Source organism: Mustela nivalis (assembly GCF_964662115.1).
Source record: "Mustela nivalis genome assembly, chromosome: 8".
NCBI lineage: Eukaryota > Metazoa > Chordata > Mammalia > Carnivora > Mustelidae > Mustela > Mustela nivalis.
Window position 1 is genome coordinate 89,476,055 of NC_139027.1, and position 27,412 is coordinate 89,503,466.

General features: G+C 47.0%; 1 protein-coding gene and 1 long non-coding RNA gene across 10 annotated transcripts in view; one reads left to right on the forward strand and one right to left on the reverse strand.

Annotated features, from left to right (window-relative positions):
• The window catches only part of LOC309871356, a 359,459-nt gene that overhangs the window by 77,687 nt on the left and 254,360 nt on the right, over positions 1-27,412 (forward strand). The gene's annotated exons all lie outside the window — the stretch shown is intronic.
• Positions 1,656-27,412, reverse strand: part of LOC309871349 (uncharacterized protein) — a 53,554-nt gene continuing 27,797 nt past the window's right edge. The window contains exon 5 of one of the 9 annotated variants that reach the window (XM_082744310.1): positions 1,656-6,160. In XM_082744310.1, the coding sequence (XP_082600436.1) occupies positions 6,074-6,160 (87 nt within the window). In that variant the 3' untranslated portion in view covers positions 1,656-6,073. The other 8 variants (XM_082744312.1, XM_082744307.1, XM_082744313.1 and 5 more) reach the window with 8 other exon arrangements.

Here is a 27,412-nt window from a genome sequence, read left to right on the forward strand (position 1 = left end):
CTCTTTGACCTTGGCCACAGCAACTTCTTCCTAGACACATCACCAAAGGTGAGGGAAACAAAGGTATAAATGAACTATGGGGACTTCATCAAGATAAAAAGCTTTTGCACAGCAAAGATAACAGTCAACAAAATCAAAAGACAACTGACAGAATGGGAGAAGGTATTTACAAATGACATATAAGATAAAGGGCTAATATCCAAAATCTATAAAGAACTTCTCAAACCCAACACCTGAAAAGCTAATAATCCAATCAAGAAATGTGCAGGGACATGAACAGACATTTCTGGAAAGAAGACATCCAAATGGCCTACAGACACATGAAAAAGTGCTCAATATCGGGCACCTGGGTGGCGCAGTGGGTTAAGCCGCTACCTTCGGCTCAGGTCATGATCTCAGGGTCCTGGGATTGAGTCCCACATTGGGCTCTCTGCTCAGCAGGGAGCCCGCTTCCCTTTGTCTCTCTCTGCCTGCCTCTCCATCTACTTGTGATTTCTCTCTGTCAAAATAAATAAATAAAATCTTAGGAAAAAAAAAAAGTGCTCAATATCACTCAGCCTGAGAGAAATACAAATCAAAACCTCAGAGATACCATCTCAAGCCTTAACAAATCAGGAAATGACAGATGTTGGCAAGGATGCAGAGAAAGGGGAACCCTCCTACACTGTTGGTGGGAATGCAAATTGGTGCAGCCACTCTGGAAAACAATAGGGAGGTTCCTCAAAATGTTGAAAATAAAGCTACCTTATCAACCAGCAATTGCACCACTAGGTATTTTCACTAAAGAAATAAATGTAGTCATCTGAAGGGGCACTTGCACCCCAATGTTTATAGCAGCAATGTCCACAACAGCTAAACTATGGAAAGAGCACAGATGTTCATCAAGAGATGATTGGATAAAGAAGATGTGGTGTATATATCATGTAATATTATGCAGCCATAAAAAATGAGATCTTGCCATTTCCAACGATGTGGATGGAACTAGACAGTATTATGCTAAGCAAAATAAGTCAACCAGAGAAAGACAATTATCATATGATCTCACTGATATGTGGAATTTGAGAAACAAGGCAGCCAATCATAGGGGAAGAGAGAAAAAACTCAAGATGAAACCAGAGAGGGAGACAAAGAAAAGAGACTCTTAATCTCGGGAAACAAACTGGTTGGTAGAGCAGAGAGGTGGTAGGGGGGATGGGGTGGCTGGGTGATGGACACTGGGGAGCACTGTATATTGTGTAAGACTGATGAATCACAAAACCATACCCCTGAAACAAATAATACATTATATGTTAATACATAAATAAATAATAAATAAATACATAGATAGATAGATAGATGATAGATAGATAGATAAGGAAAAGGATAGGAAAAGTGAAGGGGTGAATCACAGAGGGAGATGAACCACGAGAGACTGTGTACTCTGAGAAATTAACTGAGGGTTTTGGAGGGGGTGAGGGGGATGGGTGAGCCAGGTGTGGTTGTTAAGGAAGGCATATATTGCATGGGGCAATGGGTGTTATACATAAACAATAAATCTTGGAACACTACATCAAAAACTAATGATGCTCTGTATGGTGACTAACAATATTCAAAATAAAACATTAAAAAAATCAAATATAAATAAATAAAACATTCAAAGTAATTATTGATAAGAATGTATTTATTGCCATTTGATTACTATGGTCATCAGTTTGGTGGTATTCCCCTGATGGAAGCCCCAGTATCCTCCCCTCTCATTCATCATTTCGTTCATCATTCTCCTGACAGGGAAGGTTCACGAACCCTATGACAACCTAAGCACAAGATTGTGGAAAAGAGCAGAACAATTGCATGGCTCTAAGATCTAGGGGTTTAAAGCAAAGTTAGCAATTTCAGACGAGTCAGTGTAAGTGTGTAAGCTGAGACTGAGCATGTAAACTAGTGAATGAGACCATGGACTTCAGAACAACATGGACATAAAAGTCACCTTGGCTAACAAGGAGAGTGTGGGGTTTCTCTGGTCAAGGATGTGGACTATTATCTTGGCAAGAGAGAACCAATTCCTGCTCCATCAAGTCCCAGCCAGGGAACAGTGGCTACCATGGATCTGACCAAGAATCTGGGGCCTGGAGGGCAATGCTGACTTCCAAAGAACTGCATAAGGAAATGCAGGAATGCTGGAAATCTTAGCTCATAAGCCAGCATAGATGTTAATGGAATCAGGCCTAACTGTGACCTTAAATGTACATCTCACATCTTTTCCCCACATACAAAGCAAGCAGGAAAAAAATCCAGAGGTTATGGACAAGGATCCCAGGAGGATTCTGATCTTGGTAAAGGGGTGAACCCGGAGAGCCTAGAGGGAGGCTGAGGATGGAAAGTCCTGCCTGCCCTTCGTCCCTTTACAAATTGTCTTCCTCTGGCTTTGTCTTTTTTACATACAGGTTTTGATCTCTTTATCTATTTTCCCCCACTTAGTGCTGATGCAAATCCAGAGACTAAACTAGAAAACCATAAGCTCCAAATACTGGGTCCAAACAAACACAACTCAAAAACACCATGCTGACAAAGGAAGCAGGATATAGTCTTCCTTCTTTTAGAGTGGAGAAAGGCAGCCCTTCTCCTGGGAAGGACATAGTTCTGGGGAGTGTAACTCTCAAAGACTTGCAAGTTCAATGGTTGTTGCTATCCCTGTGAAAGTACCTGCAACATCTCAATCTCAGGAGTTCGGTGGGGCTGTCTCTGCTGTTTTCCCAAAACCATTATACTGAAATGAACCTTTCCTATGAGTTAAGAGGATTTGGGGATGCCACAGTAGCTAGTGATGAAAGATGGCGCTTCTCCTTCTTCCCAGGTAGAATAGTTGATGACTCTGTATGATTTCTTAGTTCAGGAATGAATAGGAGAGTCTACATCTTTTATATTACTGTAGGAAGTAAAAGAACAAATCACACTCCTGGGCTATAAGAGGAGAAAAAAGAGCTTTAATATAATCATATTCAAATATGTTACTTAACTATTTAAAACTATTAAATATTGTCCCCCCCCCCATTATAAATAAGTAACTAGGAGGGAGGAAGGGTTGCTGAGTAGATGGGGTATATGCACCACAAGTACCCCAGATTCTGAAGAGGAATCCTTGCACTGCCACTAGACATGGGCTCATGAGGGTGACTGTGGCCAGTTCTACTTGTTCTTGAGTTCTGCTGGCCAGCTAGGATGGGGTTCTGTCTGGCAGGACAGGATGTAGCCAAGGACAGAGGGACACCTGTGAGTTGACCAGCAGCACCAATTCAGGAGTCTCTCCATGTGTTTTGCCACAGCTGGAATCTGGCACCCGGGGAACAATGCCTGAGGCTGCCCAGAGAGATATAGAAGAAAGATCTCTGGAAGGGCCAACAGAGAGTCCACACTGACCCTCACCCAGCTCTTGATGGGCCTCACCTCTCATCCCCACTGAACCCCACTGAACTACAGACTGGAATGAGTGCCTAAATTAATCCTTGGGTTCTGGGATGCAATTATCTGCAGCCACCTGGAGAAGCACGATCTCCATCATAACTTAGTATCCCTGGGCCAAGAGAGAAGCACAGAATGCATACTGAGCCTGGGTGAGGAAGCTGCAGGGCCTGGTGAGAGTTGAGAAGTGGGATGGGGGACCTGTCCTGGGTTTTGGCACACATGGCCACCCTCCTGCTTGCAAATTCATCTGGTCCCAGCCTGTTCTCAGAGGCAAGCAGAAATATCCCACCCTCTGGGAAGATCTCCTTGATGCCTTTCCTCTCTCCCTACTTACTAACTAGAAGGGGTTTCCATTTGTTTCTTATCAACCTATTCCAGTGAATGAGAGAGGGAGGGGATGGAGCTGAGAAATGTTCTTCCCAGGGACATCTCTGATACCCACTCCTCTCCCCTTCCCTTCAAAAAGTGTCACTATGCTCACCTTATTCTTTTTCTGGCAGTTGTTCTCATTCCCTTGGAAAGCAGACAAGCAAAGTCCATTATAGAGAGCTGCCTGTACTAGTACCTTACATCTACCACTTCTTATGCTGCACATGAAGGGTCTGTTCATACAAAGATAATGGGATTGGGATCCAGAGAAAGGAGGATGTGGGACAGTTGAAATGGTTACAGGTTGGGACCCTGCAACACAACCCTCTCTGATGATAGAAGGTTTGGCCAAAGCCTCAGGCAGGAATGGGCTTCTGGACTATGAAGTGTTGCTGATGTGCAGGGTCCTGACTTCACTCTTCCTCCACAGGCAACCACAGAGGGAGGTGTTCATTCAGGCAGAACTCATGAACCTTTGCCTTCAGGAAGCTCTGCTGCTTCCCCAGTCTTGGGCATCGGAACAAATGTCATAAGTGCAGCCTCCCTTCACTCATCACTGAGATGAGCCAGAGATCCCAGCTCACAGGGGCGGCTGTGAGACTGTCAAGAGGGGAGGTTTGCCAAGTACAGAGAGGTCAGGGCTCAGTACAGGGGCTCTCTGCTCCCGAACCTCAAGACTTTGGTCCCTCCTCCACAATCCTCAGGCTCACCCACCTCCAGATAGTTCTCCACTGCAGTATCCAGCATCATCAGGTCAGTGAGGAAAATGCCAAGGTAGGGGACGATACCCTGTTTCATGAGGGGTAGGGTAGGGATGAGTCCCTGCTCTCTGGGGCCCAAAGGGACCCTCCTCTGAAAATGCTTCAGCCTCCTGGCCTGCCACAGCTTCCCATGTAGAGGGTCCTAGGACCCTTGGTACCTTCCCCTCAATTTCCTTTCCCCTAACCCTCCCAGAACATCAGACTTCTAATCACCTCCAGGGCCTGATTTTTGAAAATCACAGGGTATGGAGCCTCACTCAAAAGTAGGAGCCAGATATGAACTAAGCATCCCAACACTGGGCCATCAAAGTTAAGGTCAGCATGCCCTTGGAAGAAGAGCCCAGAAGCCACACTGTCCCTAGGTCTTAGATGAGGGACTTCAACTCTGAGAAGTGATAAAGACAGAAGAACAGTTCCTGATGCTCAGGAGAGCAAATCAGCTGGGCCTCCCATAGCATACCTTGGCCACCTTGATCCAGTGCTACACTACCATGGACCTGCCTCCAGTGGTCATGCATGCGTTGCCAAGGCAGGTGGTGATGACACAGTTGAACACACTGTTGAATTGGGTAATGGTGGCCTGGACTATGGTGCCAGGTGCTCATTGCCAGGCTTATTCTACTTGGACCAAATGGAACCAGGCACTGATGGGGCAGCATCTTCTTCAACACCTCCTAGAAAACAGTGTGAGGTTTGTTTACCCAAACACATGTTCTCACATACAAGACTTATGTCCTAGATAGAGATCACGGGTCGGAGCTGGAGCTCAGGAAGCTGAGAATGTGGCCTGAGCCTGGCTATAGACCCTGGATTTCATTTCATTCTTTTTCTCTCTGGGAATCCAGTACAGAATGACCCAGAAGTAAGTAGAGGCAAGGGAAAGAAGGAGGGCATGTGCACGTTGATCATCCCAGCTCCAGGTGGCCGTTTGAGGTGGTGCCCCCAAGGGGGCATCTTCTCCTCCAAATTTTCATCCCTCTGGTCCTTCTTTCCTTTCACATGCACATTCTCACATGTTCACTGAAACCACGGGTTTGTCTCTCTACCTTGTCCTTAAGAACACAGCACATGCTTAATACATGTTGAGGGTGCTCAGCCTCCAAGGCAGATGTGTAGGTGACCCATGGACTTGGCTGCACACAGGGAGCTGCCCTCCTCCACCCTAAAAGGAACCAGAGCCTACCCATTTGTCCATCTGTTCTGGCTCATTTCATCTACATAGTAACTCTGCATCAGTCCTTATCAGTGTCTATCTCTATGGTCCGCAGCTGGAAAGTGAAAGCTTAGGTCTAAGTACCCTGATGGGTTTCCATGGTTGGTAAGGGGTGCAGCTGATATCTGGTCCCATATCACAGGAGTTCACTTCATGGAAAGGTAGGTATAGTGCAGCTGAGAACAGAAAATCCTGCCTCTGCCATTGCCAAGCCCTGAGAGTACAGCTGCTCACCACATCCAAGTATGTCAGATGCTCTGCCACGAGCTTGGAAGGGAAGTCCAGGAAGTCAGGCTTCTCCTCCATCAGCTGGTTCTTGGGGTGGCAGGAAGCCTCTAGGGCTGGAGTGGGCTCGGTGTCTATTTGGAGAGCTGGACTGAAAATTAATAGGCAAGCAGATAGTCAGGCTATTTTCAGCTCAGGGCCCAGTACCCATACAGAAAATGGGAGCCCTGTTCCAGTTCTGGAAGGGAGGCAGGCTCTGACACTGGAGGAGGCTTGGTGTCTATTTGGAGAGCTGGACTGAAAATTACTAGGCAAGCAGATGGTCAGGCTTCTTGTGGCTCAGGGCCCAGTCCCATACACAAAATGGGAGTCCTGTTCCACTTCTTGAAGGGAGGCAGGCTATGACACTGGAGGTGATGGTTAATACAGAGCCAGGGTTGGCTCTAGCTCCAAGGGAGACCCTTTTGCTGACTCTGCCACTAGAAGGAGCCCTGAAACTGGCACTGGGTCAGGAGAAAGGGAAAGGTTCATCCACGTCACTGACTTTCCATGTGCCTTTCCAAAAACAGAACAGATCCCATGGCCTTTGAAGGAACACCCAACCCATGAACCCCCATTCCAGATTGGCTGCCCAGTTTGCAAAACCCCTTACCCTGTGCGTCTGCCTCAGTGAGGTCCAGAAGTTCCTACTGCATCAGGAGAATGGGAGCATGGTTATTCAGGTCCCAGTCAAACCACTTCAGATGCATGTTGGCCCCCTTTACCTTGAAATGGCACAGTGCAGGGATGGCCAAATGTACTGCAGTGTCTGGTCAGGCCAGGGACCCAAGATGGGGTACAGGGTGCTGGGGAGACTCATATGTGGAGCAGAATCAGAGGCCTGGCTTTTCCCTCAGAACCACTCTTTCTCTGTGGGTCCCACAGAATGACCCCACCCACTTCCAATCTCTCTGGGCTATACTTGCCATGGGAAGCCTAGTCATCCCGAAAACCTGTATGAGTCTGTTTTTCCACTTATACTCTCGTTTTCATGTCCATGCATCTAGTCTACTCCATCCTCCATGCAGACCAGTATCAGGGCTTATGTTGGAGGGAGATTTTGAGTAGTCTGCTCACTATACCTTCTGCTCTTGGCCCCACTTGTGGTGGTCAACAGAGGTGTATATGGAAAGAGGCAGGCAGGGCAAGAATGGGCCATAAAAGAGATGGGTGTTTTAGGCACCAACTCAGCCCAGACTGTGCTCTGCTTCCCAGAGAGCTTGGCACCCTTTCCAGAGTTTTCTCTGATTCATTTTCTTCTTCACAGGAAGCTTCCCAATTAAGCCCTTCTATGGAAATAAAGTGATCTGTAAGATCCATGGTTCTGAAAGTCCCTCCCCAGCAACAACCCCTGTAGTCTCTCTCCTGCTCTGTGGAGGCAGCATGCCCTCCTTCTGGACCCAAAGACCTATCATGTTTTTACTTGACCTTATAGTCCATCCTCATACCCAAATATAGGCGGATCCTTTCATCCCTGGCATAGGCCATGAAGATGTTCCATCTAACAAACTAGACATGTGTGCTTATGATGTGTAGAGTTCCTATCTGACCCTCTGACTAGAACTGAGACCTAGGCATTGTCTTGACTTTATCCATTCAGGCATCTTAGTTACTAGAAAATGCCTGCATTCCTCTTTGCTTAATATATATTATTGAATGAAATAATCCCAACCAAGACTTTCCAAGCACAGAGTGGCTCTTGGGCTGCTCTGCCTGCTCCCAGCATCCCCCCTAATCTGGGCACATAAAGCACAACAACCAGGCCAGCTAGATTGAATCTCAGACTTCCTTTGTAAATAGGAAAACTGCCTGCTTTCCATTTCTTTTTCAGAAACCTGAAGGGCCACAGGCCTGTGAGGATTGAGTTTGAGAGTGTGTTCCTGGAGTGAGAAATATTAACCATGAAGATGCCCAGCATGCCCAGTAGCCCTTTCTACAGAGACAGGCACCAGATAAGCCTATGCCATGTTTCCTCCATGATTTCCTAGAGTCACCCTACAAGGTTCACTCTCTTACCACCCCCACTTTTCAGAAGAAGAAAGGGAAGTTCAGAGAGGTGCAGTGACATTCCCAAGACATACAACTAGTAGATGGGAGGCTCCCCCTGTGCTGTGCCTGGGATGGTCACTCTCGTATTTAACTGCTGGCCCAGGACATGCTGGAATGAGGTGAACCACTGGTAGATGTGGAAAATGGCGATGCTCAAGATGCTTCTGTCTGGGAAGGATAGTACCAGGGAGTGTACAAAATTCTCCGTTGTGCCTTCTTTGAGTGTGAGCATTGCGTAGATATCATCCAGGGATGGGGAGGATTCCCTTTTCCTGTCAGATAGACAAAGCGGGGGGACAACTTGGTCAACTTCAACACCATGAATCACCAGGAAGATCAGGGTCTGGAGCTCAGACTACATACTCCCATCCCTTTAAGGAACTTGTGCAAGAGAAGGGACTTGGGTGCCCACGCAGAAAAGAGTTCTAGGCTTAAAAGTATAATTGGTTGTAGGAGTGAAATGATAAAACACTGATGACTTCAACATGTTCTGTTAGCTGAGCAATGACAGCATTTCTCTTTATAGCCTATATTAAGAGCTGTGTGCCTTTGAGTCATCAGTAAACATCCCTACTGTAGATAGGAGAAAAAGAGAGGCTTAGAATCTCTAACACTGCTCAAGATAATCTATGTTGGGATAACTGTCCCTACTTTTCAGTTCTTTTCCCAGTTCCATGTTAAGAACTGTCCACAGCATGGGCTGCATGGCATTGCCCCCATGCTGATGAGGCTTAGTCTGTTCCTGAATTGGGGAGAAAGGTTTGGGGGAAACCACCTTCCTTGGCAGGTCCCAGGGCAACCAGGTGTGTCTAGTCTGGATTCTGGCCTTGCCCTGATCATCTCTGGGTCCTGCGACTGGATGTGAATCTGGAACCATTCTCACCCCAGACCAGCACTGGATGTTGATGGTGGCCTAATGCCCCTGCTGCTTGTCCGGGGTGATGGAGTAGCTGAACTATTGCAGCAGCTCATTAGAGATGTCCTGGGTGGAACTCTGAAAAGCCAGCTACCTGGGCCAGGAGGCATCAGAGGCCTTCCACCCAATCTGTGATTCTACTCTCTGGCAGATCAAGCAACTAAAAAGGACTGTTAGAGCACTTAAGGTGTTTGTTCCTTGCAGCATTGCTGAAATGGCAAGAGAATTGAATCACGGGAATTTCCACTAGTCTTGAAAGGTCACTGTGGCAGACGACCTCCTTTATAGAGTACTGTGAAGACATATAAGGACACAGCTTGTGACTTGGTGGACCTACAATGATTTGATGTGCTCTGAGAGATAACATGTTACAGAAAAGCCTATACGATGGTTTCATTCCACCGTGTTTTTTTGTTTTTGTTTTTGTTTTTTAATAAACCTATAATGTATTTTTATCCCCAGGGGTACAGGTCTGTGAATCACCAGGTTTACACATTTCACAGCACTCATCATAGCACATACCCTCCCCAATGTCCATAACCCCACCACCCTCTCCTGACTCCCTCCCCCCCAGCAACCCTCAGTCTGTGTTTTCAGATTGAGTCTTTTATGGCTTGGCTCCCTCCCAATCCCAGCTTCTTTCATTTTTTCTTTTTCTACCCCCCAACCCATCACATTGCATCTCCACTTCTTCATATCAGGGAGATTATATGATAGTTGTCTTTCTCCAATTGACTTATTTTTCTAAGCACGATATGCTCTAGTTCCATCCACATCATCGCAAATGGCAAGATTTCATTTCTTTTGATGGCTGCATCGTATTCCATTGTGTATATATACCACATCTTCTTTATCCATTCATCTGTTGATGGACATCTAGGTTCTTTCCATAGTTTGGCTATTGTGGACATTGCTGCTATAAACATTCGGGTACACATGCCCCTTCGGAGCACCACGTTTGTATCTTTAGGATATATACCCAGTAGTGCAATTGCTGGGTCATAGGGTAGCTCTATTTTCAGTTTTTTGAGGAACCTCCACACGGTTTTCCAGAGTGGTTGCACCAGCTTGCATTCCTACCAACAGTGTAGGAGGGTTCCCCTCCCTCCGCATCCTCGCCGGCATCTGTCATTTCTTGACTTGTTAATTTTAGCCATTCTGACTGGTGTGAGGTGATATCTCATTGTGGTTTTGATTTGTATTTCCCTGATGTCGAGTGATGTGGAGCACTTTTTCATGTGTCTGTTGGCCATCTGGATGTCTTCTTTGCAAAATGTCTGTTCATGTCCTCTGCCCATTTCTTGATTGGATTATTTGTTCTTTGGTTGTTGAGTTTGCTAAGCTCTTTATGGATTTTGGATACTAGCCCTTTATCTGATATGTTGTTTGCAAATATCTTCTCCCATTCTGTCAGTTGTCTTTTGGTTTTGTTAACTGTTTCCTTTGCTGTGCAAAAGCTTTTAAATGCTTAGGTAGAATGAAATCCCAATAGTTCATTTTTGCCCTTGCTTCTGTTGTCTTTGGCGGTGTTCCCAGGAAGAAGTTGCTGCAGCTGAGGTCAAAGAGGTTACTGCCTGTGTTCTCCTAAAGGATTTTTATGGATTCCTTTCTCACACTGAGGCCCTTCATCCATTTTGAGTTTATTTTCGTGTATGGTGTAAGGAAATAGTCCAATTTCATTTTTCTGCATGTGGCTGTCCAATTTTCCCAGCACCATTTGTTGAAGAGGCTGTCTTTTTTCCATTGGACATTCCTTCCTGCTTTGTCAAAAATTAGTTGACCATAGAGTTGAGGGTCTATTTCTGGGCTTTCTATTCTGTTCCATTGATCTATGTGTCTGTTTTTGTGCCAGTACCATGCTGTCTTGATGATGACAGCTTTGTAATAGAGCTTGAAGTCTGGAATTGTGATGCCACCAACTTTGGATTTCTTTTTCAATATCCCTTTGGCTATTCGAGGTCTTTCCTGGTTCCATATAAATTTTAGGATTGCTTGTTCTATTTCTTTGAAAAAAAAAAAAAAGGATGGGATTTTGATAGGGATTGCATTAAATGCTTTAGGTAGAATAGACATTTTCACAATATTTGTTCTTCCAATCCATGAGCATGGAACATTTTTCCATTTCTTTGTGTCTTCTTCAATTTCTTTCATGAGTACTTTATAGTTTTCTGAGTATAGATTCTTTGCCTCTTTGGTTAGGTTTATTCCTAGGTATTTAGGGTTTTGGGTGCAATTGTAAATGGGACTGACTCCTTAACTTCTCTTCCTTTTGTCTTGTTGTTAGTGTAAAGAAATGCAACTGATTTCTGTGCATTGACTTTATATCCTGAGACTTTACTGAGTTCCTATACAAGTTCTAGCAGTTTTGGAGTGGAGGTTTTGGGGTTTTCCAGATATAGTATCATATCATCTGCAAAGAGTGATAGTTTGACTTCTTCTTTGCCTGTTTGGATGCCTTTAATTTCTTTTTGTTGTCTGATTGCTGAGGCTAGTACTTCTAGTACTATGTTGAACAGCAGTGGTGATAACGGACATCCTTGCTGTGTTCCTGACCTTAGCAGAAAAGCTTTCAGTTTTTCTCCATTGAGAATGATATTTGCAGTGGGTTTTTCATAGATGGCTTTGATAATATTGAGGTATGTGCCCTCTATCCCTACACTTTGAAGAGTTTTAATCAGTAAGGGATGCTGCACTTTGTCAAATGCTTTTTCAGCATCTACTGAGAGTATCATATGGTTCTTTTTCTTTCTTTTATTAATGCATTGTATCACATTGATTGATTTGCAGATGTTGAACCAACCTTGCAGCCCTGGAATAAATCCCACTTGGTCGTGGTGAATAATCCTTTTAATGTACTGTTGAATCCTATTGGCCAGTATTTTGGTGAGAATTTTCGCATCTGTGTTCATCAAAGATATTGGTCTATAGCTCTCTTTTTTGATGGGATCCTTGTCTGGTTTTGGGATCAAGGTGATGCTGACCTCATAAAAAGAATTTGGAAGTTTTCCTTCCATTTCTATTTTTTGGAACAATTTCAGGAGAATAGGAATTAGTTCTTCTTTAAATGTTTGGTAGAATTCCCCTGGGAAGCCATCTGGCCCTGGGCTTTTGTTTGTTTGGAGATTTTTAATGACTGTTTCAATCTCCTTACTGGTTATGGGTCTGTTCAGGCTTTCTATTTCTTCCTGGTTCAGTTGTGGTAGTTTATATGTCTCTAGAAATAGTATCCATGTCTTCCAGATTGTTGAATTTGTTGGCGTAGAGTTGCTCATGGTATGTTCTTATAATTGTTTGTATTTCTTTGGTGTTGGTTGTGATCTCTCCTCTTTCATTCATAATTTAATTTATTTGGGTCCTTTCTCTTTTCTTTTTGAAAGTCCGGCCAGGGGTTTATCAATCTTATCAATTCTTTCAAAGAACCAGCTCCTAGTTTTGTTGATTTGTTCTATTGTTTTTTTAGTTTCTATTTCATTGATTTCTGCTCTGATCTTTATGATTTCTCTTCTCCTGCTGGGTTTAGGCTTTCTTTGTTGTTCTTTCTCCAGCTCCATTAAGTGTAGGGTTAGGTTGTGTATTTGAGACCTTTCTTGTTTCTTGAGAAAGGCTTGTACCACTATATATTTTCCTCTCAGGACTGCCTGTGCTGTGTCCCACAGAATTTGAACCATTGTGTTTTCATTATCATTTGTTTCCATGATTTTTTTCAATTCTTCTTTAATTTCCTGGTTGACCCATTCATTTTTTAGAAGGATGCTGTTTAGTCTCCATGGGTTTGGGTTTTTTCCAAATTTCCTCTTGTGATTGAGTTCTAGCTTCGGAGCATTGTGGTCTGAAAATATGCAGGGAATGATCCCAATCTTTTGATACCAGTTGAGACCTGATTTATGTTGCAGGATGTGATCTATTCTGGAGAATGTTCCATGTGCACTAGAGAAGAATGTACATTCTGTTACTTTGGAATGGAATGTTCTGAATATATCTGTGATGTCCATCTGGTCAAGTGTGTCATTTAAGGCCTTTATTTCCTTGTTGATCTTTTGCTTAGATCATTTGTCCATTTCAGTGAGGGAAGTGTTAAAGTCCCCTACTATTATTGTATTATTGTTGATGTGTTTCTTTGATTTTGTTATTAATTGGTTTATATAGTTGGCTGCTCCCACGTTGGGGGCATAGATATTTAAAATTGTTAAATCTTCTTGTTGGACAGACCCTTTGAGTATGATATAGTGTTCTTCCTCTTCTCTTATTTTAGTCTTTGGCTTAAAATCTAATTGATCTTATATAAGGATTGTCACCCCAGCTTTCTTCTGATGTCCATTAGCATGGTACATTGTTTTCCACCCCCTCACTTTAAATCTGGAGGTGTCGTTGGGTCTAAAATGAGTTTATTGTAGGCAGCATATTGATGGGTTTTGTTTTTTTATCCATTCTGATACCCTGTGTCTTTTGATTGGGGCATTTAGCCCATTCACATTCAGGGTAACTATTGAGAGATATGAATTTAGTGCCATTGTATTATCTGTAAGGTGACTGTTACTGTATATTGTCTCTGTTCCTTTCTGATCTACCACTTGTAGGCTCTCTCTTTGCTTAGAGGTCCCCTTCAATATTTCCTGTAGAGCTGGTTTGGTGTTTGCAAATTCTTTCAGTTTTTATTTCCTGGAAGCTTTTTATCTCTCCTTCTATTTTCAATGATAGCCTAGCTGGATATAGTATTCTTGGCTGCATGTTTTTCTTATTTAGTGCTCTGAATATATCATGCCAGCTCTTTCTGGCCTGCCAGGTCTCTGTGGATAGGTCTGCTGCCAATCTAATGTTTTTACCCTTGTATGTTACGGACTTCTTTTCCCGGGCTGCTTTCAGGATTTCTTCTTTGTTGCTAAGCCTTGTAAATTTTACTCTCAGGTGACGGGGTGTGGACCTATTTTTATTGATTTTGAGGGGTGTTCTTTGCATCTTCTGGATTTTTATGTTTGTTCCCTTTGCCATATTAGGGAAATTCTCTACAATAATTCTCTCCAATATACCTTCTGCTCTCCTCTTTGTTTCTTCTTCTTCTGGAATCCTAATTATTCTAATGTTGTGTCATCTTATGGGGTCACTTATATCTTGAATTCTATTCTTGTGGACCAGTATTTGTCTCTCTTTTGCTCAGCTTCTTTATTCTCTGTCATTTGGTCTTCTATGTCACTAATTCTTTCTTCTCCCTCATTTATCCTAGCAGTAGAGCTTCCATTTTTTATTGCACTTCATTAATAGCTTTCTTGATTTCTACTTGGTTAGATATAGTTATTTCTCTAGAAAGAGCTTTTATCTCTCCATAAAGGGTTTCTGTTATACCTTCCATGCCTTTGTTGAGCCAGGCTAGAACCCTGAGAATCATCATTCTGAACTCTAGATCTGTCATATTACCAATGTCCAAATTGATTAAGTCCCTAGCCTTCGGTACTGCCTTTTGTTAATTCTTTGTGGTGAGATTTTCCACCTTGTCGTTCTGTCAAGATAAGAATATATAAAGGAGCAAATAAAATGTTAAAGGGTTGGCAAAAACACAGGGAGTACCATGACCTTAGATCCTTAGATAGGAGATACAAGTGTGGGCAACATGAGACTTTCCACTTAAACCTTCCTTTATGAAGACAGAAGTGATTTCAATGTACTTGAGGAAGGCAAAGGAAAGTGCTCTATATTAAGTCTCAGAGTACTTACTTTCAGGAAGCAGTTTCAGGGTGGGAGTGTTGTTCCCAAAGACACATGCACTTTGCCATGTCTGAGTGACAGCACTGACAGAGTTCCCTCCATACTTATAAGGAGGAATCCTGAGAAGAGACATCCTTTCACTGACACATCCCAGGCATCCGGAGTGACAGCCAACCTCTGGGGTGCAATACACAGTGACTAATATATGCTGAACTCTGTGGAACTGCTTCGTGGACAATGGGTCTCTACGGGCACATCTTCCATCAGGAAGCAAGACCTCGTTACGAAACTAAGCAGGGAAGCTAGAGAGCGTGCCTTGTGCTTAAGGCCAAGAGGCAACGGTGTCATGAGGGCCATTTCCCCAAAGCAGGATTCATCTGGAAGACAGAATCATGTCCCATACTTTGTGTGAGAGCTTGAGGAAGGTGTTTTGCACTTTACTGTGAGCGAGAAAGCACGTTTCAACACAAGCAGCAATGTAGAGCAACCATACATCCACAAACATAGTCTGGCCAGAGGACAGAAGAGGACTCCAAAGTGTATGCTTTCAATAGGGAAAACTGAAATAACCTCCTCTGGGATCTTAAAGTGTTTGCAGATGGTAAGTGCAATGAAGCCCTAGTTTCAGGAAGAGGGTCAGCAAATGGCTAGGAATGTAACTCTAAGAAACAACACGGAAGAGAATGGCCTCTCAGTGAACACTATCTCTCTGTCAGGTGGAAGCCTGATCAATCGTTGGAGTGAAGAGCTACAGGGAGTACCATGACCTTAAGTGGGAGATATAAGTGTGGGCAGCATGAGACTTTCCACTGGAGCTTTCTTTCATGAAGACAGAAGTGATTTCAAATGTACTTGAGGAAGGCAAAGGAAAGTGCCCTATATTAAGTCTCAGAGTACTTACTTTCAGGAAGCAGTTTCAGGGAGGGAGTATCGTTTCTGAAGATGGAAGCGCTTTGCAATGTCTGAGTGACAGCACCGACAAAGTTCCCTTTCCATGCCTATGAGGAAGAATCCTGAGAAGAGGCATCCTTCCACTGACACATCCCAGGCAGCTGGGAGTGACAGCCAACCTCTTGAGTGCAATACATAGTAAGTAATGCATGCTGAACTCTGTGGAATGGCTTCGTGGACAATGGATCTCTCCAGGCATGTCTTCCATCAGGAAGCCAGATCTCACGTCCAAACTAAACACAGAAGCTAGAGAGTGTGCCTTGTGCTTAAGGCCAAGAGGCAACGTTGCTGTGAGGGCCAGTTCCCCAAAGCGGGCATTCATCCAGAAGACAGAATCATGTCCCATACTGTGTGTGAGAGCTTGAGGAAGGTGTAATGCACTTCCCAGTGACCTAGAAATAAGTCTGTTGAGTAAGCACCTTCCAAGTCAAGCAACACTGTAGAGCAACAATCCATCCACAAACATAGTCTGGCCAGAGAACAGAAATGGACTCCAAAGTGTATGTTTATAATAGGGAAAACTGAAACAATCTCCCCTAGGATCTTAAAGTGTTTGCAGATGGTTAGCGGAACGAAGCCCTGGTTTCAGGAAGAGGGTCAGCAAATGGCCAGGAATGTAATTCTAACAAACAATATGGGGAGAAAGGCCTCTCAGTGAACACTATGTCTCTGGAAGGTAGAAGCCTGATCAATCATTGGAGTGATGAGACACAGGGAGTACCATGCACTTAGGTGGTAGATATAAGTGTGGGCAGCATGAGACTTTCCACTGAAGCCTTCCTTCATGAAGACAGAAGTTATTTCAATGTACTTGGGGAAGGCAAAGGAAAGTGCCCTAAATTAAGTCTCAGAGTACTTACTTTCAGGAAGCAGTTTCAGGGAGGGAGTATTGTTCCAGAAGATGGAAGCACTTTGCAGTGTCTGAGTGACAGCGCCGACAAAGATCCCTCTCCATACTTATGAGGAAGAATCCTGAGAAGAGGCATCCTTCCACTGACACATCTCAGGCAGACGGGAGTGTGAGCAACATCTGGGGTGCAATACACATTAAGTAATATATGCTGAACTCTGTGGAACGGCTTCGTGTACAATAGGTCTCTCCAGGCACGTCTTCCGTCAGGAAGACAGACCTCATTTCCAAACAAAGCATGGAAGCTAGAGAGTGTGCCTTGTGCTTAAGGCCAAGAGGCAATGGTGTTGTGAATGCCATTTCCCTAAAGAGGGCGTTCGTCTGGAAGACAGGGTCATATCCCATACTGTGTGTGAGAGCTTGAGGAAGGTGTTATGCACTTCACTGTGAGTGAAAAACATGTCTCTGAGAAAGCACCTTTCAACTCAAACAGCACTGTAGAGCAACCATCCATCCACAATCATGGTTTGGCCAGAGGACAGAAATGGACTGCAAAGAGTGTGGGAACAATAGGGAAAATTGAGGTAATGCCCTAAGAAGCCAAAGTGTGAAATGCTGTGAGGGCCAGTTCCCCAAAGCGGTCATTTGTCCTGAATACAGATTCATGACCCATACTGTGTGTGAGTTTGAGGAAGGGCCAGTGCATCTGGCTCTGGGATTGTGGTCAAGGGGTCTGCCAAAGTTGGGGGTCACAACAGGGGGCATGCAGGTTTCTCCCACCATGAGGGTACTGCACAGGGCCAAAGGGCACAGTTTCCTCATCAGTGGAAGACTGAGTCCTGGGTTGTGAATAAGGGGTTTCCAATCTGGAGGGCTATGGGGCCAGGCCTATGGGGATGGAAGCCTCAATATCCACCCTAGAGTTAGGGTTAGGTCATAGGGGCATGGCAGCCCCAGTCTGCCGGCACTCTGGTGGCCTCTCCCTATGGCTGAGTTGAGGGCCTGTGTCTGCAGGATTGTCAGAATCCTGGTCTGAGGTCCTGCGGGGCCCCTATGGTGAGCTGGCCCGAGGGATGCATGCAGGTTTGTCCCGCGCTGCGGGTTGAGCACATTTTTAAATGGCATGCTTTCCTCCTGGCATCAGGCGAAATTATGTGGTGCACCATAGGGGTCCCCCATCTGGAGAGTTTCTGGACCATGCCTCTGATGACGGAGCCTGAACACCCACTAGGCATTGGGTTAGGGTTAGGGTTAGAGTTATGTCTTAGGGACAAGACATGTCGGATCTGCAGATAAGGGCTCACCCAAGGGCTGAGTTGATGGGGGGAGTCAGGAGGCTCATCAGGCCTGGGCTTTTGGCCTAGATGGGCAAAGGTGGGGGGATATCCCCAGGGGAACATGCAGCTTTCTACAGCTCTGAGGCTGTAGATAGCATCCAATGAAACAGTTTCCGCCTGGTTGAGAGGCTGAGTCCTGCTGTCAGTCTGATGCCCCCATCCATGGGAAGAATTGGGTGTCGGACTTCTGGGGTCCAGAACATGAACACCCATGCTAGGGTTAGGGTTCTGTCCTGTGAGAATGGCAGGCCCAAAGGACCAGTGCGAAGGCAGGCTCCCCAGAGAGCTGAGATAGAGGATTGTTCTGGAGGCCTGTCAGGCTCCGAATTGTGATCAGGAGATCCTCCGAAGATGTGGGTGGCTTACGGGGCATGCAGGTTTCTCCCACCATGAGGGTTCTGCACAGGGTGAAATGACACAGTTTCCTCGTGGGTGGCACCCAGAGTCTGGCATTGAGAATAAAGAGTCCCCAAACTGGAGGGCTACTGGGCCAGGCCATTGGGGATGGAAGTCAGAATACCCAATGTAGGGTTAGGGTTAGGCCGAAGGGGCATGGCATGCCCAATCTGCCCGTGCTGAGGTGGCCTATCCTTATGGCTGAGTTGAGAGCGTGTGTCTGCAGGATCGTCAGACTCCTGGTTCGTGGTCCTGGTGGGCGCCTAATGTAGATGTGGCCCAAGGGATGCACACAGGTTTCTCCCACTCTGCGGGTTCAGCACATTTCTAAAGGGCATGGTATCCTCCTGGGATCAGGTGCAATGGTAGGGTGCAGCTCCAGGATCCCCCATCTGGAGAGTTTGGAAACCAGGCCTCTGAGAAATGAAGCCTGAACATCCAACCTGGGCTTAGGGTTATGGTTATGGTTATGTCCTAGGAACATGGCATGTTGGATATGGCAACAGAGATGTGGGCTCACCCAAGGGCTGAGTTAAGGGCGGGACTCACGAGGCTCCTCAGGCCCTGAGTTTTTGGCCTGGAGGGGCAAAGATGGCGGGATGGCCTAAGGGGAGCATGCTGGTTTCTTCCCCTCTGAGGGTATTAAATAGCACTGAATGAAAGAGTTTCTACCTGGCTGAGAGGCTGAGTCCTGCCGTCAGTCTGATGCTCCCATCCATGGGAGGAACTGGGTGTCAGGACTCTGAAGTCCAGAGCCTGAACACCCATCTCAGGGCTAGTATCTGGTCCTGGGAGAATGGCAGGCCCAAAGCGCCAGTGCGGAGGCAGTCTCCCCAGAGGGATGAGTTAGAGCATTTTTCAGGAGGCCCATCAGGCTGCGCGATTGTGGTCAGGGGGGTCCTCGGAAGGTGTGGGTGGCTTGATGGGGTGTGCCGGTGTCTCCTGTCCTGAGGGTCCTGCAAGGGCCAAATGGCACAAGTGCCTCCTGGGTGACATCCAGGGTCCTGCGTTGTGAATAAGGAGTCCCCAAACTGGAGGGCTACCGGGCCAGGCCATTGGGGACAGAAGTCTGAATAACCACCCTAGGGTTAGGTTTAGGCTGATGGGCCATGGCAGGCCTGATCTGCCCATGCTGTGGTGGCCTCTCCCTATGGCTGAGTTGAGGGCATGTGTCTGCAGGATCTTCAGACTGCTGGTTCATGGTCCTGGTGGGCGCCAAACGTGGATGTGGCCCAAGGGATGCATGCAGGTTTCTCCTGCTCTGTGGGTTTGGCTCATTTCTAAATGGCATGGTTTCCTCCTGGGATCAGGTGCAATGGTGGGGTGCAGCTCAGGGGTCTCCCATCTGGGTTGACCAGAAATCAGAGGACAGAAGCCTGAACATGAAACCTAGGCTAGACTCAGTATTGGGGTTAGTGTTAGGTATAGGGTTAGGTTGATGTCTGCGGGACAAGGCATGTTGGATCTGCCAGCACTGATAAGGGCTCACCCAAGGGGTGAGTTGAAGGCGGGAATCAGGAGGCTCATCAGGGCCTGGGCTTTTGGCCTGGAGGGGCAAAGATGGCGGGAATACCCCCAGGGGAACATGCTGCTTTCTACTGCTCTGAGGCTATGAGCTAGCACCCATTGAAATGGTTTCCTCCTGGCTGAGAAACTGAGTCCTGCCATCAGGCTGATGCACCCACCCATGGGAGAAATTGGGTGTCAGGCCTCTGGAGTCCAGAGCTTGAACAGCCACCTTAGGGTTAGGGTTTGGTACTTGGAGAATGGCAGGCCCGAAGGGCCAGTGAGAACGCAGGCTCCCCAGAGGGCTGAGTTAGAGCATTTTTCAGGAGGCCCGTCAGCCTGTGCAATTGTGGTCAGGGGGTCCTCGGAAGGTGTGGGTGGCTTGATGGGGCTTGCAGGTTTCTCCCGTCCTGAGGGTCCTGTACAGGGCCAAATGGCACAAGTGCCTCCTGGGTGACACCCAGGGTCCTGCGTTGTGAATAAGGAGTCTCCAAACTGGAGGGCTACTGAGCCAGGCCACTGGGGATGGAAGTCTGAATAACCACCCTAGGGTTAGGTTTAGGCTGATGGGCCATGGCAGGCCTGATCTGCCCACGCTGTGGTGGCCTCTCCCTATGGCTGAGTTGCAGGGCTTGTGTCTGCGGGATCGTCAGATTCCTGGTTTGTGGTCCTGGTGGGTGCCTAATGTGGATGTGGCCCAAGGGATGCATGCAGGTCACTCCTGCTCTGTGGGTTCGGATCATTTCTAAAGGGCATGGTATCCTCTTGGGATCAGGTGCAACGGTGGGTGCAGCTCAGGGATCCCCCATCTGGAGAGTTCGGGAACCAGGTCTCTGAGGACAGAAGCCTGAGCACCCAATGTGGGCTGCGGGTTAGGGTTAGGGTTATGTCTAAGACATGTGGGATCTGGCAATACAGATATGGGCTCACCCAAGGGCTGAGTTGAAGGCAGGAGTCAGGAGTCTCATCAGTCAGCAGACCAGACCCACAGTTGGGCAGAGTTCTTGTGGAGCTCTTCCCTCTGCCCTGGGGTCTGTAGAAGGGAGTAGGATCCACAGGGGTGGGAAGATGGGGCCCAGGCCCAGGAGTGTGGACAGAGACATGAGAAGGGGAAGGCCAGAACTCAGGCCAGACAGAACTGGCTGTGCTCGGGCATGCCAAGGAAGGTGGTTTTCTCCTGCATCTTTCTCCCCCTTAAATCAACAGGCCAAGCCTCATCAGCATAGGTGAAAGGCCATATCGCCCATGCTTTGGACAGTTCTCAGGTCCAGGGCTGATGATCTTGAGCAGTGTTGGGAGATTCTCAGCCTCTCTTTTCTCCTATCTTTCTCCAGTAGGGCTCTTTCCTCATGACTCCAAGGCACACAGCTCTTCACATAGGCTATGAAGAGACAGATATGTTATCGTTGTTCAGCTAACAGAACGTGTTGAAGTCACCAGTACATTTAAGCCTAGATGGTCCTTTGGATGCCTAAGAACTTTTGGCTTTAGGCTTTCATCATAGAATCTTTTTCTGGGTGGACTCTCAAGTCCCTCGTCTTGCACAAGTTCCCAAAGAGATGGGAGGATGTAGTCTGAGCTCCAGACCCTGCTCTTCCTGGTGGTTCATGGCATTGAAGCTGACTACATAGCCCCTGAAACCCACCCCCTTGTCTGCCTGGTGGAAAAGGAATAATTCCTGTCCCTGGATGAGGCTTGCACAATGCTGGCGCTGAGAAGGCACAATGCAAAATTGCATACGTTCCCTGCTCCTATCTTTCTGGGATAGAAGCTTCTCAAACATTGCAGCAATGTGATCCATCTACCAGATTGTCACATAGGCCAGGCAGGTCCTGGATCAGCAGTTCAACAGGTGAATGCTCACTCCATACACAGCACAAGGGGGAGCCTTCCGTCTACTTGTTGTATGTCTTAGGAATGTTAAAGCACTTCTCTGAAATTCTCTTTCCTCTTCTTAAAAGTTGGGGTGCTAAGAAGATGAACCTCAGGGCACCTGGGTGGCTCAGTGGGTTAAGCTGCTGCCTTCGGCTCAGGCCATGATCTCAGGGTCCTGAGATCGAGTCCCGCATCGGGCTCTCTGCTCAGCGGGGAGCCTGCTTCCTCCCCTCTCTCTCTCTGCCTGCCTCTCTGCCTACTTGTGATCTCTCTCTGTCAAATATATAAATAAAATCTTTAGAAAAAAAAAAAAAAAAAAAAAAAAAAGAAGATGAACCTCATAGGGCAACTGTAGGAAGTTATGGGAGAAAAACATGGCATGTGCTTCTCTGGGGCCCGACTCTGTAGAAAGGGCTGCTGGACATGCTGGGCATCTTCATGGTTAACACTTCTCTCTCCAGGGAAGATGCATTCAGGCTCAACCCTCACAAGTCTGTGGCCCTTCTGGGTATATGAAAAGGAAGTGGAAAGCTGGAAGGTTTTCAATTTGCAAAGGACTTCTGGCATTCCATCTGGTTGGTCCTGGTTGTGGTCCTTTAAGTGCCCAGTTCAGGGGAGACTGGGAACAGGCAGAGCGGCCCAAGGGCCACTCAGGATTTGCAAAGTCTTGTTTGGGATGATTTCATTCAATCATGGGTCTTAAATACCTAGGAATTCAGGCAGTCTCTAGTCACCAAGAGCAGTGAATGGATAAAGTAGACACAATGTCTGGGTCTAAATTGTGTCCGAGGGTCAGATAGGCACTCTCCACATTCTAGAGTTCATCAGATGGGCCATTTCTGTGGCCTACTTGAGGGATAAATTGATCCACCTCTATTGGAACCATGAGGATGCACTCTATGATCAAGGAAGAACAGGATAGGTCTTTGGGTGCCAAAGGAGGGCCTGCTGCTGCCACAGAGCAGGGTGGGATATGACAAGGGTTGTTGCTGGGGAGGGATGTTCAGAACCATGGATCTCCCAGAAGTCTTGAATTCCATGGGAGAGTTTAATGGGGCAGCTTCCTGTGAAGAAACCAGAGTCCAAGAGAGCTGTGGATGGGCTGCCAAGCTCCCTGGGAAGCAGAGCCCACTGTGGGTTGAATTGGTGCCTTAAACACCCATCCCTTGGGTGGTTCATTCTTGCTCTGCCTGCCCCTTTGAATGTCCACCTCCGATGACCACCACAAGTGAGGCCAAGGAGAAATGGTGTGGGGATCAGACCACTTACCAATTGGCCTCCAATAGATCCCTGATACTGGTCTGCATGGAGGATGCATGACTGAGGGGGAAAAAGACCTGCCTATGGGGGGTCATTCATCCATCCTGGTCAGCTGTCAGCAAGGACAGCTCCAGAGGGGTTGGAAGTGGGCTGGGGTCATTCTGTGGGGCCCATACAGAAAGAATGGTTCTGTGGGTGTAGCGAGAGGAAGAAAAAGCCAGGTCTCTGACTCTGCTCCACATGTGACTCTCCCTAGCACTCTGTGTCCCATTGTGGGAACCTGGCCTGAAAAGACACTGCAAGATATTGAGCAGTCCTAGCGCAGTGCCCATATCCAGGTCAAGGGGCCTATTTGCACCTCATGTGGCATGACTGGAACCTGAACACCTATGCCCCTATTCTGTTGAGGCAGCAGGGACTTCTGCAGCTTAAGGACGCTGAGGTGGAGGGTAAGGGGCATTGCAAGTGGAGAAGGCCATCTGGGATGGAGTTCATGGACTGGGTATTCCTTGAAAGGTCATGGGATCTGTCCTGTTTAGGGAAAGGTACATGGAAAGTCAGTGATGTCGCTGAACCTTTCCTTTTCTCCTGCCCCAATGTCAGCTCAGCAACTCATTCAAGCAGCTGAGCCAGACAAAGGGCATCCCATGGAGCAAGAGGAAATCCTGGCTCTGCATCTTCCCTCACCTTTAGGGTCATTGCCAGCCTCCCATTCCTCAGCTGTTCCAGAATTGGGACAGGGGCTCCCATGTCATATATGGGTGATGGGTCCTCAGCCCCAGGAGCAAGGCCATCAGCTTGTGTGGAAGTATTCACTCCAGCTGTCCCCGTTGCCACTGAGCGCACTGCAACACCAGAGGCTTCTAGCCAACACAGAAGGAGCTGAAAGAGAAGCCTGATCTCCTGGACTCCCCTGCCAGGCTGGTGGCAGAGCAACTCACCTACATGGATGCAGTGAGTATCTGGGCCCTCAGGGTAGAAGGGCAAGGCCAGCTTTTCTACTCCTCTCAGCTTCCCCATACCTCCCTTTCCCTGATGTGGACTCCTAGGATATGGGGCCAGATCTCAGCTGCATCCCTAACCAACCATGGAAACCCAACAGGGTTTTTTATTTAAAAAAATTTTTTTAAAAGATTTTGACAGACAGAGATCCCAAGTAGGCAGAGAGATAGGCGGGGGGGGGGGTGGGGGGAAGCAGGCTCCCTGCCGAGCATACAGCCCAATGTGGGGCTCGATCCCAGGACCCTGGGATCATGACCTGAGCCGAAGGCAGAGGCTTTAACCCACTAAGCCAACCAGGCGCAGCCCAACAGGGTGTTTAAACCTGAGCTTTCACTGTCCAGCTGTGGACTGTGGAGACAGACACTGAGAAGGACTGAGGCAGAGGTACCACGTAGATGAGTCAGGACTGAGAGATCATAAATGGGAAGGTTCTGGGTGAGCAGGAGCCACGTACTGGAAGTGGTACCCTGCCCATTTTGGGCACCACCTGTGTGGTGATGAAAGCAGCGAGCAAATGACTGGACACGTCCCCAAGCTCAGCCCTTCTTGAAAGGGAGACTTTTATTGCACTCTGCTCCAGTTCTGTTTGAAGGGTTTTTTAATCTGATGAGGGACATAGATTTCTTCCATGACAAAGGGTGATAATAGTGGTGTGGTGACACCTGTCTCCAAGGAACTTCTCATCCCTCTATCATGGTGAGCCACTGTCTGGAGTCAGTCGCCAAGAAGGTTTGGATGAATCAAGGACACTGTGATCCACCTCCAAGAGGGACCAGTCTGTAATTGCCATGCTGAGCTGAATTCAGGTAAGACAACTCTACCCTTGCTGTGTGTTCCCAGTTCATAGTAACGTAGTTCTGCAGGTTCTTCTATGGGAGAGAGGGGAGGGCTGTGTCTGAAGGTGAGCTGGAGAGCTCTTGAACCTCCATGAGTGAGATGGAAACCCTGCCCCTAGTCATCCCACAAGTGAACAAAGGGTTGGATGTCATCCAGGTTGAAACCTCCAGCCACCAGTATTCATGCCACCTTTCAGGAAAATTTGTAGTGAGGCCCTTGTAAAGGATGGAGAGGGCACACCTGTAGTAACTTCTGTAACAAGTACAGATGTTACCTGCTTGGGGTGAACCACCTTGAAGAAAAAAAGTGTTTTCCCCCCTGTCAAGAGTGCTCCAAATTGACTAGAAGGGCATGGGGACTGCAACTGATGAAAGCACGTTTGAAAAACTCTTTAGGGCTGAAAAAGGCAGAGTGTCCTGAGAATCGCCTCCTCATGAATAGGCTGTCTCATCTTCTTGCTTGAGGGAAGACAAAAAATCATCCAGTATTTTCCACATTGAAAATCAAGAAAACACAGAACCTTGGATTGTATTTTCTTGTTGTTGTTAAATCAGTGAGCCACCATACTTACCTCATTAGTTTCCAAGGTAGTGCCCAATTATTCATCAGTTGGGTATCACCCCTAGTGCTCCTCCCATCGCATGCCCTCCTTTATGCTCCTGCCCGAATTGTCCCATACCCGCACCTCCCCTCCAGCAACCCTCTGCTTGTTTCTTAGGTATAAGCCTCTAATCCTTTTTCTCCCTCTGGTGGCTTCCCATTCATTTTTCCCTCCCTTCTCCTGTTATTATCAAATGGCTTCATGCATAGGTGGAACTTAAGACCCAGGCAGGGAATCACAGTGGGCTTTCTTTCAGTGATGTTATTTTGTATCTTTCTGCATTTCCCTTTTCCTGAGAAATGACCCATTTCAGAGATGAGTCCATTGGTCTGGAGGGATGGGGGTTCTTCACTCTTGCTCAGTGAGTTGGGATCCTGAAGCAGGAGAACCTCCTCTGTATTACTGTTCCATTGGTGCCATTGCGGGGCCTCTGTCTCCTTCTTTGTGTTATCCTACCAACCCCCTTTTTTCTTAAGAGTCTGTTTTCTCTGGATAGAGGTATTCCTACCCTTGCTTCCTTTGGCATCCATTTGCATGACAGATGCTTCCCCTCTGCTCAGTTTACATCTGTGTTTTGGTCTACTGGGTCAGGTGAGATCCCTAGTTCAGACAAGTGAGTGGAACATGGGGGCGTCACGTGGTCGATGTTGGAGACCAGGGACTTCAGAACCACTTGGACCTAACAGTCTCCTTGGCCAGCAAGGAAAGTGTGGGAATCTCTGGTCAACATATGAACATTTATCCTGGTAAAACTGAACCAATCTCTGCTCCACCAGTCCCCAGCCAGGGAGCAGTGGCTACCATGGACCTGACTAAGAGGCTGGGGCCTGGAGGGCTCTGCTGCCTTATTAGGAACTGTGTAAGAAAATGCAGGAAGGCTGGACATCCTAGCTCCTAGGTCAGCATAGATGTGAATAGAACCAGGCCCAGCGTGGCCCCAAATGTACACCTCCCGGTTTCTTATTTTCCCCAGCAGATCCATAAAGAGCAGGGAAATGGAATCCAGAGATCATAGATAACCAACCCAGGAGGATTCCATTCTTCGTAAAGCATGAAACCGGAGAGCTTAAAGTGAAAATGTGTCCAGAATGTCCTGCCTGCCCTTCTTCCATTGACAAAATATCTTCCTCAGGTTTTGTGTCTTCCACAATCGGGACTGGATCTCTTTACATGTTTTTCCCCACTTCGTGCTGATGCAATTCCAGAGACTGAACTCGACAACTGTCAGTTCCAAATACTGGGTCCAAACTAACACAAACACAAGCACAAACACCATATCCCAAAGGAAAAAAGACATAGTCCTCCTTGCTTTAGAGTGGAGGAAAACAGCCCCTCTCCTTGGCACCACATATTTCTGGAGAGTGTAAGTCATGCTCATGGACTCTCCAGTTCAGTATTGCCTTCCTGGGAAAGGACCCACAACCTCTCCATCAAAGGAGTCCTGAGGGCTGTCTCTGCTGTTGGCTCAGATGCCTGACACTGAAATAAACCTGTCCTCTGAGGAAAGAGGATTTGGAGATGCCACCTATAGGTAGTGAGGAGGGCTGGCCCTTCCTCTACCTGCCATTTTGAAAAGCTGATGACTCTTTAAGATTTTTGGATTCAGAAAGCAATAAGAGTCTCTACATGTTGCACAGTACTGTAGGAAGTATAACAACCATAGCATTCTCGTGGGCTAGAAGAGGAGAAAAATATAAACCATTTAAATATATTAAATGTTGCCACCCCCACAACAAGTCATTAGTTGAGAGGAAGGGGTGTGCAAATGTGGCCCATGCAGCACAAGTACTCCAGCCTCCGAGGGAGAATCCTTGCTCAGCCACTGGGAATGGGTTTAGCCCTGATGTTGGCTGTGGCCAGTTGTCCTGGTGCTTGTATTCTGCTGGCAAGATAGGACCTAGCTAGGGACAGAGAGACACCTGTGTGTTGAATAGCAGCTTGTATTCAGGAGTCCCTCCCAGGGTTTTTTCCCAGCTGGTATCTGGCTTCCCAGTAAGGAGGTCTGAGGCTGCCGAGGGAACCCTAGAAGAAGGATCCCCAGTGGGACCAGCAGAAAGTGTCTACCCTGACCCTCACCCAGCTCC